The sequence below is a fragment of the Phyllopteryx taeniolatus genome, chromosome 9, assembly GCF_024500385.1.
Source record: "Phyllopteryx taeniolatus isolate TA_2022b chromosome 9, UOR_Ptae_1.2, whole genome shotgun sequence".
Classification (NCBI taxonomy): Eukaryota; Metazoa; Chordata; class Actinopteri; order Syngnathiformes; family Syngnathidae; genus Phyllopteryx; species Phyllopteryx taeniolatus.
In genome coordinates, this window is record NC_084510.1 from 16371987 (window position 1) to 16390446 (window position 18460).

Here is an 18460-nt window from a genome sequence, read left to right on the forward strand (position 1 = left end):
TCTTTAACTTCTGTTAACATTGAAAAATGTAATGAAATATTTTATTATTTATATTAAAGAGGAAGCCCCAACCCACTAATTAAAAAAAAAAAAAAAAAAAAAATATATATATATATATATATATATATATATATATATATATATATATATATATTAGAAACCTCTCTTAGTTGGATGGACCACAGTTCTACAATATTACAAATTAAAACCAAAATAATAAATATCTTGTTAAGTAAATAACTCTCTGACTGTGTCAATAAAAACTGAGCAGCTGGTACTGTTGCTGTGGGTTATAACCCTGTGACAAAGCAAAATTAACCAATCAAAATCCTTTTTTTTTTGTTTATGAGTGTGGAATTACATACTGTATATAAAGTAACACTAGATTACAAGTTATATTACATGTAATCAATACATCTTTCCTATTTTTTCAGTTTCTGCAAATTTGTAAAAACACTCTTCATGACATGAAGCAAAATGTTGTTTTTTTTCCACGGAGTGAATGCTATCATTTTATCTCAGAGCATTTCGTAAACACTCGACGAAGGGAGGAGTCACATTTCATTTGAAGCCGACTGCCCTTGAGAGCTAAATGAGGAGCTTTGACAAAAGCCAGGAGAGGCCTGCTGGTCAGCGGCAACATCAGGTTTGTGTTTGTCAGCCTTTTTGACACTTAAATGAGGGTATTACAAACCTGCTGCTTTAACACAGCAGGCAAAGGCTGGCAGGAGTGTTGAAAAAAATATCAGCCTTATTCAAATAAAATATGACTTTCAGGACCAGGCTTTAATTTTTTTTATGATGAATTAAGCCCTCAATAATGAATTAAGCCCTCAAACAGACTAGATCATTAATGTATACATAAAGATCTATGAAATATTCTGCCTTTACAAAAATTTCAATACTTAGTTTTGACTGAGTGGCACAATCAATGATATTAATTTAAAATAGATTATTATTGTGCTTGGAGTTTAACTGTACTGCATCATACTGAGAGCTATTATTCATATTTTTCCACTCTCTCCATAATCAACTTAATAGACAGTTCTCAGTTACCAGTCAATTGACCACTGCAAACTACATCCACAAAAATAAACATATTACATTAACACCTCAGTGTTGTTCTTTGCACTATGATATTTGTCAGGGCTCAATATTTGATACATCTCTTAAACTGGGTGGAATTATATTGTAAAAGTGGTTCTAATGTTGGGACTGGTAGGTGTAGATTCATAATAGTAAGTGTAAATAATGATTATAATAGCACCTTTTGTAAATGTTCAATGTTCCCAGGTACACATTTGTTAAAACTAATTTGGAAATACAACAGACTTGTTCATGAAGTTTACATGTTTATTTTTTCAAATGTTATCATTTATGTTGTATAAAAATCTGACTATCCATATTTTAACTGTGATTAGTCTACAACCTATAAAACAAGACATTTCTTTATGGTTCAAATAAAAGGTCCCATATTTTGGCTATTTAGACCTCCATAGAGTGACTCTCTAACATGGACTATAAAAGTGTCAATTTCTTTTAAAAAAACACCTTGGTTTGTCACACGAGGGTCCAGAAAAGGCCCCTCTGACAGCTACTTCTGTTTGACCCAGTTTTGTATCCGCTTTGTCCATATTTGGCTAAGACTACTCCCTTTCCACTGATTGTTTGCCTCCGTGTAGAAGACCCCCTTGTGAGAGAACACGTGTTGGTTATGCTGACAGCGTTGGCTCGGGAACGGCGAGGTAGACGGAGGTCTTCGCTAGTGACGTACAATAGATAAGCTCGAGAAATTCTAATGACCTGATTTCAGGCCTCTCGGCAGAAGAACGTCTGGAGCTCAGAAATGCGTGGACAATTTTAATTCATGTTTCAGATGTTTACTGAGGCACCATAGAGCCAATATTACATCCCAAGTACTAGAAAAAGTTGGTTTGGCAAAATATGGGACCTTTAACTTATGCTCTCTATTACAAATCGTGGATGGCAGAGAACTTTCTTCATCTTAACCAGAACAAAACTGAAGTTTCAGTCATCAGTCCGGGGCCCCGAGAGAGAAACTTTTAACTAAAATATAAACGTTATCTCTAAATCCCTCAGCCCAAGTGAAGCACCTATGTGTTATTTTTTTACCCTGAGCTCAATTTTAAAGAAAATTGTTTTTTTTATCACTTGAAGAATATAGTCAGATGGCCCCACACAGTGACACTAATGCACACTTTTATCACTAATCGGATCGATTACTGTAATGCCGTGCTTTCTGGTGTTCCTAAAAAGAGCATTTCATGTTTACAATTACTACAGAATTTGCCGACACGTGTCCTGATGAAGACCAGAAGGCGGGAACACATTGCACCAATTTTAAAATCGATCAACCCAATATGTTTCAGGGTTGATTTTAAGGTTCTTTGACTGGTTTTTAAATGTCTTAATGCTCTTGGGCCTTTCTATCCTTCAGAAATCCTTTTGAGCTCGGAGATCCTTCGACTTTCGCTTTTAATCATTCCAAGTCAGGACACGGACTCACAGTGAGACATGGTTTAATTTTTACGGCTCCCGTTTGTGGAACAGCCTGCCAGAGAACCACAGGGCGGCAGAGAATGTTCTTGTTTTTAAGAACAGGTTCAAGACCCACCTTTTTAATTTAGCTTTTCCCTAAACATTTACTTTATTTACTTTTATTTATCTTAGCTTTTATTTTTACTTCCTGCTTTTATATTTTTAGGTCTGTTATTTATGTTTCATTTATTTCAACTTTTATATTTTTAGGTATGTTATTTATGTTTCATTTATTTCAGGGGGCGTTTCTGGCAACAGTTGGTCATCTCAGTGGGCAGAGATGGATGTCAGCTGACAATGACGAACCTTCTTTGCACGGCAACTGTGCCCTTGAAAAGTCTACAAGAAGATTGTGTCACAGATTGTTTTTGGTTCCATCACATTGGGGGCCCTATTTTAGTGAAAGGTGTAAATCTGGCATGGCGTGTGGCCCAACTGTGCGATAGAGGCGGGTTACACCGGTGTTGGTACTTTCTTAGATGAGGGCAGCCCGGCGGCTCAGATAGTGTTTACAGCCACCGTCAGTCAAAGTGGCTCATTTAAATGTGGCACATCTGACAGTCTCAACAGAGACATCTCTGCACAGAAGAGGACGATGTGTTATCGCAGCGATCCGTGCGTGAGTGGAGTATTGTTACTTCTCCGCCCATGGTGTGGCAACAGACAATGTGAGCGGGTGTACATAATAAGCTGTATCCCTACTTTAAATTACGATCTTTTGCTTTGTGGTGCGAGGCAAAATTTAAAGTATGAGTTAGCTCTGGATACGCCAGCGCTAGATGGCGACAGTGAATGCCAGGACATCCGCCCAGCATCACATGATTTGAGAAATGAGTAAATTGAGTTACGAGGTAAGTCACGGAACAAATTAAACTCCTATGTCAAAGTACCACTATACTGTGGTTCTCCTCCTACCTGTGTGGTTGGTGCAGTGTGAGGATCTGAAGTGGGACATCTTCTGGTGACTTCATACTCCTTTTGCTGTGAGCTGCTAAGACCTGTTCACTTTAGGAGCTGTTTTGGGTCACAAGGTCAGAAGACAGGCTCAGGAACACCTGGGGACAGAGTTCATCGCTCAGAGAGCCATTAGGACCGGAGGGGCTGGGACGGCTCAAGAGCGCTCGTACAGGAGGCGATCAGTGACATGATGAGGACATGCTGTTGTGTGATAAAAAGAAGTGTGCCAGAACAGGATTCCCGTATTTGTTGATTCTTATTTTAAGAGAAGTGAGCAAAAGGAGGTCCAGAGGTAGGCTTGATGAATGTTTTGATGGCAGCATTTTGATAGGGGTAATTTTGACCTGACAGCGCCCAGGCTCTCTCATGAATCAAAATATGTCAGCCGGGCGCAGGAGATGGAGGGCCGCTCATTGTGGCGCTGACACCCAAGTGAGGGGCCGAGGCTGCTGGGGGTCAAGTGTGACACCTCATTAGGATGGTGTTGATTTAGTGCGGCCGCAGCGCAACAGACCTCCTCCTATGGGGTATATGGTGAGGCGTTTGAGGGAGGGGGTGGGGAACAGCAAGCACTGGACAGAGAATGGGGTCCTATACTGCTCCTTATGAGTGAGGCCATCATCTGACAGCATGCAAATCACGCACCTATACCGCACATGCTGCCCACACTGCCAAGCCCCCACTTTTTACATACGCCCATTCTGTATACCTTTTGAGCATTTCTTTCATAACAAAAAACACAACTATTTCTCCTGAATAATTTTTGTCATGCTACATGGACCCACACCTGGACCCACCCCCCCATCACTACCACCCGAAATGAGCCCGAGAGCCCCTGACCTGACAGCATAATTCTGACCTTTCACCTTTGATCTTTCAATTTGAAATTGTTTTCTACAACGTCAAGATGATTTCTGACAAGCTGCAGTTGTTCTCACTGGTCTGAAGCGTAAACTGGAGCCTTTGATTAATGTTGTCTTTTTTTCCCTTTTTTTTAAAAGCACACTTAAAACAACCCGAGTGGATAAATGGCACAAATGCAAAAATGCTACTTGTTATAAGTTTAACACATGAAATGAAATTTGAGAAATATAATACAATAAGGCTAAAACTAACACACAATTGTTCAACGGATTGGGATAAGTATATTGCAAGAAAAACTTTTTTTTTCCTCTGGGGTTTTTGTTAACGATGTTAAACTGCAAGTGACATGGTGACAATACTAAAAAAAACATATTCTTTGGCTTTCAAGTCGGCAGAAAACTGCATCTGTTTTGGAGTTTTATTGTTTTATGGTAAATTGTTTTATATCTTGTGGTTGATTTTTATTTGTGGACAGCACTTTATAAATAAAGTTGAGTTGAGTTAAGATGACACAGTAAAAGTAAGCAATTGCCTTTCTTGTGCTTATTTTGACCCCAACATAAATTTGGATTCATAATGTGACTGATCCCTTTGAGGCTATTTATTTTTGGATTTATTTTAATTTTGTTTTAGTAATGCTGTTTTATACAGGAGTGTTAAATTGTTACTCCACATCTGAAACTTAGTTTAGATTAGTAATTCAAATTAGTATCTGTTTTTTGTGAAAAGAAAAGAAAAAAGACGTTTGCATTATCTGTTCATACATTGTCAATTACTTGAGCTTGAGAACAATTATAACAAAATTATAATCACATTTTCAACGACAAATTAATCATTTGGGCTTAATGGCTACACTGACTAGGTACAGTGGGTACGGAAAGTATTCAGACCCCATTAAATTTTTCACTCTTTGTTATATTGCAGCCATTTGCTAAAATCATTTAAGTTCATTTTTTTCCTCATTAATGTACACACAGCGCCCTATATTGACAGAAAGTATTCAGACCCTTTGGTGTGACACTTAAATATATTTAACTCAGGTGTTGTCCATTTCTTGTAATCATCCTTAAAATGGTTCTACACCTTCATTGGAGTCCAGCTGTGTTTGATTATACTGATTGGACTTGATTAGGAAAGCCACACACCTGTCTATATAAGACCTTAGTCTTAGACAGTGTATGTCAGACCAAAAATGAGAATCATGAGGTCAAAGGAGCCTGAACAGCTCAGAGACAGAATTGTGGCAAGGCACAGATCTGGACAAATTCTGCTGCACTTAAGGTTCCTAAGAGCACAGTGGTCTCCATGATCCTTAAATGGAAGTTGTTTGAAACGACCAGAACCCTTCCTAGATCTGGCCGTCCGGCCAAACTGAGCATGATGATGAGAGGTAAAGAAGAACCCAAATATCACTGTGGCTGAGCTCCAGAGATACAGTCGGGAGATGGGAGAAAGTTTTAGAAAATAAAACCATCTCTGCAGCCCTCCACCAGTCGTGGCTTTATGGCAGAGTGGCCTGACGGAAGCCTCTCCTCAGTGCAAGACACATGAAAGCCCGCATGGAATTTGCTAAAAAACACCTGAAGGACTCCAAGATGGTGAGAAATAAGATTCCCTGGTCTGATGAGACCAAGATAGAAATTGTTGGCCTTAATTCTAAGTGGCGGCACGGTGGAGACTGGTTAGAGCGTCTCCCTCACAGTTCTGAGGACCGGGGTTCAATCCCCGGCCCCGCCTGTGTGGAGTTTGCATGTTCTCCCTGTGCCTGCGTGGGTTTTCTCGGGGCACTCCGGTTTCCTCCCACATCCCCAAAACATGCATGGTAGGTTAATTGACAACTCTAAATTGCCCGTAGGTGTGAATGTGAGTGCGAATGGTTGTTTCGTTATATGTGCCCTGTGATTGGCTGCCAACCAGTTCAGGGTGTACCCCGCCTCCTGCCCGATGATAGCTGGGATAGGCTCCAGCACGCCCGCGACCCTAGTGAGGAGAAGCGACTCAGAAAATGGATGGATGGATGGATGGATATATATATATATATATTTTTTTTTTTTCCCTGTATGTTAGATTTGCAGCTATACACAAAAGTGAAGATGGCCATCTGTCTTTCCTGATACTCGACACAGGTTACACCCCCCGAATATTGAATTGGTAATAGATATTGTATTGGTCACATTAATTAATAAATCTCACTGAGACAAGATGATTCATGAATGCTCACAGTCCACTTTTGTTGCCTTTGAGATTTTACTCATTAGTCTGAATAATAACTGTCACTAATTCAAGCTGTTCTCACTTGGCTTTTTGAATAGAGCGAGAGGGAGAAAGAGGTAGCAATAGAGAGGAGAGAGGCCTGAGAGATTAACTCCAGTGAGCTCACTCTGAGAGGCCCAGGAACGGCTGAATATTGTTCTAGTGCTGGGGAGATGGAGAGTGGGTTGTGCGGGTTGGGGGCGCAAGGGGGGCCAGGGTAATCCCTATGCAGTCAGAGAAATGAACTTGATGATCTCAGGGGGGCGGGGAGAGGATCGCCATGCTTGCTCCTGACAATCAAAATTAGATTGGCCAGCGCTGTGTCAACACAAGACTCAGTTAAGGCAGGACATAGGGAGGGATGGAGGGAGGGGAACCCACCCAACCCGTCCCCACTCCTGTGGGTGCTTTAGAGATGTGCCATGTGAACTATGGAGACCCCACAGCGCCTTTCACTGACTGCTCGGGCCTCAAAGAAATCCACAAGGCCTTTTTTAATGGCCGCCACTGTAACTGACGACATCTTGGCTGCTGCACGTCCTATAATTTGGCAACACAGTTTTATTTAAACCCCAAGTGATAAATCGATGGGCTACATTATTTGTGATGAATGGCGCATTGGTTCTTTCAGGCCGTCTTACCTAATAGGGGCAAACCTCACAATAAATTAATTTATCATAACCTTTGGTTCGCCCTGAATCTCATTGTGGACAGTTCTATGGGAACAGTTTGGAGAAGCCTCTTTTTTTTGTTAGACTATGACTGTGCTGCAGTGCACAACAAAGCAAGGTCCATAAAGGCATGCTTGGATGAGTCTGGTGTGCTAAGAACTACAACATAAAATACATTTTTGATGAACTAGAACAGAGATTGTGAGCCTCACAAATGGTTTTCAGAAAGAATGAATATGCTTCACAAACTGTTAGCATGGGCTTTTATTTCAATTAAATGATATTGTCGCTTACATTTTTGTATTTGGACAAACTGTGACACCACAGATGTAGATTTGTACAAGAAGCAAATATTCACAGTCAGCTCATTTTTTAAAATGTTCTTATGAGCATTAGACGATTCCATCCAGGTATACATTTTTTTTAATGCAATTTTGTTCGTTACAACTTAAAGGTCACTTTCTGAGAAATAACGAAAAAGAAGAAATTTGCTTATGACATTATACAATTATTAAATTGCATTTTTGGATGAACCGTTACATAGTTTTATAATGAGAAAAAATTATGACCTAATTGTAAATCTTTGGATGTTTCCTTATTTTGATGAATAAACACCATTTAGATATTGTTATGTAATGATTTCATTGAAATTTCAAATTCACTCACTTGGTTATGTTTGAATACATTTTCTGCATCTGAAATGGTACCTTTGCAAATACAGTACTGTTTTCTTTTAAACAGTCAGAGTAGTTTTCATTTCTCAATATGTTTATTATTGCCATCATCTTGTAGCTTAAAAAGAGCACTTTAGCATTTTACAAACAACTGTCAATGTGATGCAGTGAAGTTCTACACCACTGCAAACTACAACCACAATAGTAAAAACATTGTTAAATGACTACCGCTGTGACAATGTCAATCAAAACTGAGCATTATCTTTGTAAAGGCAACATTGTTGCTATAGCTCTCATTAGATGTGCAGGTGTACCTAACTGTTTGGCCGATGAGTGTACACTTTTTAAAATGAGAAGAATTGTTTCTTCCTTTTCAGACCTGACTGTCAGTTGTGAAATGCTCCTGTGAGGCCCGGGGTATTGCCTTGTCCTCAGCGAAACTCTTCCCATGCAGGCCAATAAGATGATCTCTCTTGTTGAGGTAACCAATTACACACAATTTGAGGAACCAAATTTGAGGTTCCACACAAGTTGTAAACAAGAAATCCTTCTCTACATTCATCCATTTTCTCTACTGCTTATTCGTTTTTAGGGTTAAGAGAGTATCAGAATTTGGTTGTTGTTGTAAATACAACAAAATATGTTGTTTTGAAATAACAGCAACAAGACTGTTGATTAAAAAAAACAAACATATTAAAAGATGAACTGCTTCAGGCCTAAACTTTTCCTTCTTCACAGCTGGATGATTTTATTGTTGTGCTAGATTCTTTTGTGCGGTCCTGTGCGTGTGATCTTTGGTGAACGGTTTCTCTGTGTCGTCACACACCAGTTGGCGAGCCAGACAAAAAGGTGTCACTGATGACTGTGTCCAGCAATGGAAGCTATTCACTGCTTGCCCCCAATTCACCTTCTTTCTCAACTTTATGGCTAATTGCCATAAAGCTCCTCCCAAATGCTCCCAGGCCCCAGCAGCCTTTCTTGAGGACTTTGTGGCATGTTCAATATTCCCGTTGGACTGTACCATTTCAAAAGAGCCTTTCTAGCATTGTTTATTTAATGAGCTTGGGTCAGAGTTCATGTTCGTGGTCTTGAGGCTTTTACGCACAGCATTCGACCCCTAACACATCACATCCAACTTGTACAACTCATCTTTAAGTGGTGAAAACAATAAAAGCATCAATCAATGTCCTCCCTTGTCCATTTAGGGCGGCTATGAGTGATGATCTGCGGCACGTTGATGAACTAGAGAAGCAGGGGACTGTGAATGTTTGTTTATGTCGAGTAAGGACTTGTCAAAAGGTTTATGTCATTGCTGGCATCAGTCTCTCTGAGCTTGTACTGGGTGGTCTTTGTCCGTTTGCATCCGTAAAAGGCTTCACTCTCACTCTCATTTGTCCCCTATTGATTCTCTAACTTAGGTTGATGAGAGGCCCTCCTATCAGGTGGCATATTAATTGGGTCAGGCTGGATCGTATATGAAATCCAAATAATGGCAACTCCAACCTCAACACTGACCCTTTGTCCCCTGAACACTCTCTTTCACCAATTAGCCTCACGCTGGATGCGCCGCTTGCCACCTCCGCTGACCGCTACCCTTTTCACAGATGCACCACGCCACCAGTCGACCACATTAGCGTGTGTGTGGGACAGGCAACTGTAGCGACAACAGGGGGAAGGTAAACGTCATCGATTGTCAGTCTATTCAGAGTTTACCTTTGCAAATGAAAATAGAAATGAATTGGGTGCATGGCTGACTCCACAGATAATTCTCAGTTTATAAAAGAGTACATATTAGTACCTTTTTTTTTTTGTACCAAAAATTTAAGTCAAAGTTTGAATTGAAAATTTTAAATCAAAAGTGAATGTCATATCAACAGGGTGGTATAACTATTGTAAAAACATACCAGATACTATTTTCTTAAATATATTTGGTGAGCAAAATTAATCCATGCTGTTTCCTCACATTTCTTTTTAGCTCAAACTGGTATCAACAATACTGATCCCATACTTTGTACACACTTAATCATGCATTTCCAATGATAGCCTCATAAAGAATACAAGACAATATAGTCATTTTTTTCCCATTATTATCAACCGTGGAAATACATTGAGTTAGTAGTCATACAACTCCAATTTTTTAACACTTATACACTTAACACTTAATAATTGATACAGTTTATTGATCAACTGTTATTTTTTTATCAATCTTTTGTTGTATATATTTTAATAAAGTCAGTATGGCTGCTTTATAATTAAATGACAGGTTGTCAATGTCATCCACTTTAAATGATCGATTCTAGAGGAAACCTTACTTGAATAAATATATGCTGTTTAGCTTGCTTGCTAGCTATTTGAATGTAATAAACAAAGCCACTCATTGCTTCGCACATATTTATGGAACATTGTTATAAAAATGATTGAATTGTTGATCAGAGTTTTAATTTAAAGCTATAAAATGCAATTTCTGGCGCCCCCTAACACTGGAATTCAGCAATACAACAAAGCCTTCATCGCTTCGATATGAAGTAGGCTAAATCTTTGTCCGGCCTCCTCCTTCTTCCAACCCCGCATGCTTTCTCCTATCTCTATGCCTCAGTCGACCTGCGCGGCATATATGGGCCTGCCTGTCCGCAGTTAAAATATGTCATTTCCGCTATATCATTTTAGCGCGCTACCGGGTGATTCAGCGCGGGAATGTATAGGATAGTCGCTAAATATAAAAAAATAAATATTGAAAAATATCGCAAGATGTGTCAGAAGCTGAGAGGCTTATTTAGCATTCTGTAAACTACTTTTGTAGTGGCTTGGGGCAAATTTTATTTATTTTTTTTAACAAAAAATAGTTGTGGAGTATAGATTTACAGGTTTTGGTTGGCAGTAGGATTTCAAATTGGGCAGACCGGGCACTCGTTGGGAATGATTGGGTTTGTGTTTAATTCCAAACATGTCAGAAAATAGACAATAATGGCGATCACTTTTCCAAAAGCTGAAGTCCATGAATGCCTTGTTTTGCCTAAAACACAAAGGTAACTTGTTTGCTTTGACAGAGGACCAAGGAAATCAGAAAGTGGTCCAATTTGACTACAAATCTGAGGATTTGAAATCTTAATTTATATTTAAAAAGTGGTTCAATTCGTTTTCAATACCTTTCCATCTTGTGTCATCATAGGACAGTTAATTACCTTGTCCGTTGTGATTTAACTTCATTGTATTTTAATTCTAAAGAAGTTGTGCAATTTTCGTTCATGCATTTTCCTATTATGATAATGGTTCGGTAAATTCAGTCGAGCTCAGGAGTGTTATGAATGTACTGTTGAGATTGTCACGATACGTAATCGTATGGAATTGGACTGGACCCAAAAGCAGACTGAGGCGGAGGGAGTAGATGAGAGTGGTTTATTTTGGAAGTGGCTCAGAGTTTGTGTATCCAAGGCGTGCTAGTGGTTCGTCGGAATAAGGAATGTGCAGGAAGCGGGAACGTGAGGAGGTAGAAGAGCTTGACGGCATGGTTGGAGGGGGCAGCGAAGCGCAAGGGGCACAAGAGGGTGAGTACAGGTGCAGGTTGTCGGATAATAACTTACCCACGAGTGTTGGCCTGTGTACCACTAACGAGTGCGAATACTCTGGGGTCGGATCCCTGGGTCAGGCAGACTTAAATACAGGCAGTGATCAGTGCTGATTGGGCACAGGTGCGCAGGCAGTGATGACTGCTGATTGGGAACAGGTGCGCAGGTGAGGGGATGTTAATTGCTGGGGAGAGAGAGAGAGAGAGAGACACCCCAAACCGGTCGCCAGCCAATCGCAGGGCACATAGAAACAAACAACCATTCGCACTCACATTCACACCTAAGGGCAATTTAGAGTATTCAATTAATCTACCACGCACGTTTTGGGGATGTGGGAGGAAACCGGAGTAAACCCACGCAGGCACGCGGAGAACATGCAAACGCCACACAGGCGGGGCCGGGATTTGAACCCCGGTCCTCAGAACTGTGAGGCAGATGTGCCGGCGGCACAGATCATGAGAGAGATATTTTATTTACTGTCTTGCAGAAGGTGCTAACTTTACATGGTAAAAAACTAAATCTATATAATTACAAAGTAATTGAGGTGAGGATGAATGTGAGGTGGACCATCTTCAAAATAAATGTCTCAATTGTTTCATTTAAAAAAATAAAATAAAAAAGTTCTAGAGGATAAATCCACTAGCACAGGCCTGGCCAACCTGCGGTTCGGGACCTGCTAGCTGTTACCAGGCAACCCAGAAAACTCCGAACGGACTACACAATTTCCCTTTATGAAAACGCTCCCTATAAACACCTCAATCGGAATAAACAGGCCAAATTTGAATGAAATTTCATTTGGTTTCACAGGGATGGAATTTTCCTTTTTGCAAACCGATCAGAAATAAATTTTCGTCATGTTAACCATGAATCCGAATGTGTGAATCTCCGCTCTGTCGTGTGTGCTCGGTTTTGACATAAATGTGCGGTGACATCATCATTTAACCACATACCTGTAAATATAGCGGCTTCCGACCAGAGTGTATATTTGGCGGAGATCTTGTTTTTAACTACTTTTAACTTGTTTTTAATCAAGCGAGTGTTTTGATGAAAGTGTAAAAATAATTCCAACTACTGTGCTAATTACCCGACGGTCCTCTAGCTTAATAAAGCATGTGATGTTTACGTCGATGTGCACATGTATATATTCAATTGAAATAGACACACGTGAAGAAACTGCTTCGAGTGGCAACAACTTAATATAAACCATATTTGAAAAGAATTGTTGAGGGCAAAGAATGGCAGAAGTCCCACTAAGCAACATGCATGGTGAGAGAAATAACGCTATTGTAAATTATATTTTGGTTTGGAGACATGAACTGAACATTGAAACGAGAGTTTGTTTGTGAGACAGCGCACACAGTGTTCATTGTTGAAAATGACTGGTCTGTGGTCTTAGTTCTGAGGGAGTCATTTTTTGTCACTATTATTTTAACGGCGTGGAACAGGAACGGGGGAAAACTGGCACAAATGTGCCCCCCCAACACACACACCTCCCACACCCCCTTAGCAAAGGATTTATGTGGCTCTTTGCAGGAACACAATAAAAATGATGGCTCTTACCCTCTGACTGGTTGGCCACCCCTGCACTAAGATGTACAGAGCTCCAGGCATGGACATTTTATTTTGGCCACAATATAGTTGTGACATGCACACAAAATGCTAATATATGCCCACAAAATAGGTGTAATTTGCACAAAATACAAATTGGTGGGAGGTGATCATTCCGATTAACAACTAAGCAAATGGTTAAACTGGATTTCCTGCTGTCCATAAGGCAAGTGTCTCTCATATTCTGTTTTCATGAATAGCCTCCAATGCTCTGCTAAGGCGTTTCAAACTCTTGTTCCATGTGCCCCCTTTTAACTTTGAAGACCTGCCCCTCCAAAGGTCTCTGTACACCCCTGCTGAGCAGTGTGGCGTGCTGCTACACTTACACGTGAAGCACTTACACGAGCGGAAGTAAAAAGTAGTTCCCATCAGCAGCTTATCACAGTAGTCTCAATAGTGCAGTTACTTTTCACTGTGTTCCTGTCAATGATATACTGTCCATTAACTGAAGTATCAAAAGTATTCATATTTTGATTTGAGAATTGATCTTAGAGCATGAAGATCTGGTATCGGAGGTATCGATATGTCAGTATCGATCTCCACATCACTAGTAGTTACATTGACGTGTACTGAGCATGCTGCCCCGTTTATTGGAGTGCAAATTCTGACACTGCACATACAGTACAGGCTCACCTCTAATGTACAATGTTTAGTTCAGTGTGTTCTCATGCGAATTGTTTGAAATCGTCCAAAATATTAAGTGCAATACTGTATTACATGACTTAAACACATCCATCCATTTTCTGAGCTGCTTCTCCTCACTAGGGTTCCGGGCGTGCCGGAGCCTACCCAACTATCATCGGGCAGGAGGCGGGGTACACCCTGAACTGGTTGCGAGCCAATCGCAGGGCGCATACAAACAAACAAACAAACAAACAAACAAACAACCAGTCGCACACACCTACGGGCAATTTAGAGTCGTCAATGAACCTACCCGGAGTGCCCGGAGAAAACCCACGCAGGCACGGGGAGAACATGCAAACTCCACACAGGTCGACAGAGGCTGGGGATTGAACGCCGGTCCTCAGAACTGTGAGGCAGACGCTCTAACCAGTCCTCACCGTGCTGCCGAGTTAAACACAAGTGTTCCAAATATAATTGTATGTAGTTATAATTTCAAAACAAAATATACAGTAGTAATCATATACAGTACAGTTCTCCTGTATTTACTTCTCACCATGTGGCTGTTGGACCCGGTAAGGAAACAAATTTTATTTGAGGAGACTTAGAAATCAGCGCTGCGGTAAAACGAACACTGTGAAGTATAATACTGTCGTGTCCAGAGCTAAGGGACAGCAACTATGCTAACTTTAGCATGTGCATTGTACGAACTCCAACACTAGTTGACGAGAATGAAATAATACCAAGGAGTAAACCACAAATCCCATAAGCTAAATAAATGATTTATTGTACAAAAGAAAAATTATAATAAACAACAAAAGCAAAAATAACATTTGAACAGTTATTCATATGCACAACAATTAAACTACAATGTTGGGGTGATTTATTCAAAACTACACAAAGAATGAAGGAATGGAAAAACAGAAGCGGTGAACCTGTCCAAGACATCATAAATGTCAACATTTGGGTGGTTATTTACATAGAGGCTTTTTTTTTACTCTCATATATTTTTATGAAAACACTCGCACACATACCAGTATACAAAGACTAAATTTCAAAATGGCTTGAACAATAGTCGAGCCATCATGGCGGGCACAGCTAATCCCATTTTCTGACCACACATGAGCATCAGTCATTCTGTCAATGAGCCCATGCCAGCCTGAGAGTACGGGGACCCTGTGGTTTTCTTCTACTCTTTTTGGGGGCCGTAAGGTTTCATTTGCACATTTGAATTCATTTTTTAAAAGCTAGGTTTTTTTTTTAACGCTAAAGTGAGGTAGACAGATTTTGTAATTACTATTAATAAATATAGACAATTGATCAGTTGAATCTTTTCCAACCACAGCCCCGAACAGCGTTTTCCTCCCTTTGAAATATTCTAGCATAATTCCTGCGATAACAACACAAGTTACACCACGCAACATGTCGTCCTCTACTTTGGCTAACGATCCCTGGATACTCCTCCCATTCTTACATGGGTGCGTTCCCTTAAAACACACACAAAGGCAAATTAGACTCTAAATTGTCTCGCTAACTTTGTAATGAAATAGGTGGGCGGGCCATTTCCAGTTAAAGCATTCTGTATTCATCGATGCAGACTTTTATTACGCACATGACTTATCACCCAACATTTGGAAAGGAGGCCTTTCAGGCCGCTGGCACGGGACAGGGTGTCCAGGTTCCAGAATGGATTGAATGTATGTGTGAAGTGGACAGGCCCCCGCTTCAGACAAAAGCCAGGACACATGTGATGCCATCAAACAACAAGTGATAACCTTGCTAGTTTCTCTGCATGGTTCCTAAGCAGAAGCTTGAAAAGTTTCTTTGAGGCTACACTGTCCAAGCTCGCTTGTGCTTGGTCAAAACACAAAAAAACACTTTACCTCCTCATGCCATAGTGCAAAATTTATTGTTGGTAAGGTAGAGTGCCCCCCCCCAAAAGGTTTTGTATGCCTTTTTCTTTTAATATATACATATATCATTTATATATAATAATGTCAGAAGGCTCTTCCTTTATCCAACAGCATAGTGCTTTCGTTTACAACAAATGGACATCTCTGCTAGGACATCCAGGAGACAAAGACACACTTTGAGCATACTAATCTCTACTGTATTTAAGCACTAACAACAGCAATTTTCACGATGAGAATGAGTTTGGAAGGGGGTGGGGGAGGCGGGGGTGTGTGTGTGTGTGTGTGTGTGTGTGTGTGTGTGTGTGTGGGGGGGGGGTGGGGGTGGGGGGTGGGTACAAAATGTATTTTTCTAAATAGTGGTCAGTGGTTACTGCCTTGTCAGTAATAGTTGGATACCCTTTTGATTTAATCAAAGCTTGCTAATGGTGAATGAACCAGCTTAATGACATGATCACTGCACTCATATATCAGAATGACTGCCAATTAGTTGTTTGAGCATATGAACATTTTTGGTTACTTACCTCTGGTCAGATTTTTTGCATGCTTAGCTTCCTAATGTACAAAGAAATCCTCAAATTATTCATACCCTGGCCCAATGTTGACCGAAAGTGCAATGTTATTAGTTGAATGGTTATCGTTTAGCTCCGATAACAGCAGGGATGCGAATAATTAAAAAAAGAAATAAGAAGGAAATGTATAATATAAACCCATATTACAGTCTTTTGCTAATTCCTTGTGTCATTTACAACTTAAAGGTATCCATTCAACAAGTTAAAATTCACTTAAGATCAACATTAGACCTGCAAATGAATCATTTTGGCCTTAATTTTGCATCTGAAGTAACTACTTTAGTGGAAATAGTTGTACTATCTACTCTCGCTGTTGCTTTATGGAGTTTTTACAAGACTCCAAATAAAACAATCAAAGCAGCAGTGTAAAGGGTTTGTGGATCCGCGAGAATGTCACACTAAGGTGTTATAGATTAAGGGTTTGGTTTTGGATCTCCTCAAAACATTTTATCTCTAGATATCTGTACACAACATTGAACTGGATTTCTATGAGTTAATTGTGGATTCTGGTTGACGTATTTGCCCCTTTTTTGTAGATCAATCATGAGCAAGAGTGTTTGTGAAGTAAAATGTCTTGAAACTTCGGACTGAAAATGGTTGAGTCTCCTGTCATCTCCCTCCACTAACATGGACATTTCACAAAGATACCATTAAAAAAAAAAAACACAACAACAGAAATAAAACATAGGTTTCTCTCATTCTCTGAAGCCGCTCCACACATTTACTTAATGTACTGTATTTCCATCACTCAGTCCCTTTTTGATTCCTATTTCATACAGAACTTTTTACAAGTTAGAATCATTAGAATTTCTGGAAATGGAAACCCTTGTTTTTTTCTTTTTTAAATCTGGTGCCAAGGAATGGGTTCTGGTGCCAGGGGACACCTCCATTCATGTTTGGGGTGGTTTGATGGAATGATGAACGTAGAACAAGCGCTTGTCATCCCCGCAGTCTAAGAGCAGCCACATCGATCCACCACCATCCCAGGAATCTTGCCGTGGATAATCTGCTGCTTATCATTGAAGTAGAGCATGTTAATGGGCGACATCTTGGTAGGGGTGCAGCAGGGTCCTGCTGAGCCTCGGGGGTTGGCATGCTGCACCAGGTGTGTGTGCGGGTACTTCTGCATAAACATGTACTCGCACTGGCCTGAGCAATAGTTGGCTTTGTAGCGCTTGGGCGCGATGATCCAGTCCCAGCCGAAGGCCTCGAAGTCCACTGTCAGAGGGTAGCGACAGCAGCGAGACTCTGTGGAGTGCTCATCGCAGTCGAGGCCAAGGTTTCTTCGAGACCGTTTGGTCGTCTCCAGAACTTTCACTTCCAGGAACGGCTGCTGGAAACACGGGGCGGAGGGAGAGAAAGAGGTGGTTATAAAGGAGGGGACAGATGGGTGGACAACCGCAGCAACTGTCAATGAATAGCCTTTACATGGTGAAAAGCAAAAATGGCGCCATCAAAGGACACCATTTTACACATAGTAGTTGTTACTGTTCAGGGCCAGCAAGGACTTCTCTGCTGGCCTAAACTCTGTCAGAAGCACTCACATACATTTACAACCTAAATTCTAAAATTTGTACCATACTTAAATTATTCACTTCTTTTTATAAGAGCATGACTATGGGTGCAATATTTATAGACCTCACTAAGGCATTTGACAGGGTCAACTACTATCTACTCTTTGACAAATTACACACTATTGGTCTATCCAGAGAGCCCTTATTCTGGTTTAACTAATATTTTCATCACAACCAGCAGTGTGTTCCTGACCGTTGCAGCCAGTCAGAATTTGTTATAATTGAGAAGGGCGTACCCCAGGGTCTTCCCTGGGGCCACTAATTTTCTCTATCTTTATGATTTGTTGAAAATAGTATGCAGATGACATGGTTATTTATTGTTCCAAATCAGACATCTTACAAACTCTGTGCACATTACAGGCAGACTTCAACTCAGTTAAAAAAAAAATGCTATAATCAAAATAAGTTGGTTCTTAATAAAAAATAAATCTTACAGTATGCTCTTTCCCTTAAGCACAAATTATCTATCTTTGCTGATTACGTTCCTTGATGGCTCTCCCTGGACAAAGTCGAGGAATTGACTCAGTTGTGCAGAAGATGCAGCTTGAGAAAACTTTACCGTTCCATCAATTGTTTTACCCTCAAAGTTAGAAAATGAATCGTATCAACTATTATTTCCAATTTTAGATTA

At 40.3% G+C, this 18460-nt stretch overlaps 1 protein-coding gene across 2 annotated transcripts in view; it reads right to left on the reverse strand.

Moving 5' to 3' along the window:
• Positions 1-14539: 14539 nt before the first annotated feature.
• The window catches only part of gdf11 (growth differentiation factor 11), a 37607-nt gene continuing 33686 nt past the window's right edge, over positions 14540-18460 (reverse strand). The window contains exon 3 of one of the 2 annotated variants that reach the window (XM_061784811.1): positions 14540-17585. In XM_061784811.1, the coding sequence (XP_061640795.1) occupies positions 17208-17585 (378 nt within the window). In that variant the 3' untranslated portion in view covers positions 14540-17207. Of the gene's footprint in view, positions 17589-18460 lie in introns of both variants that reach the window. The other variant, XM_061784810.1, reaches the window with a different exon arrangement.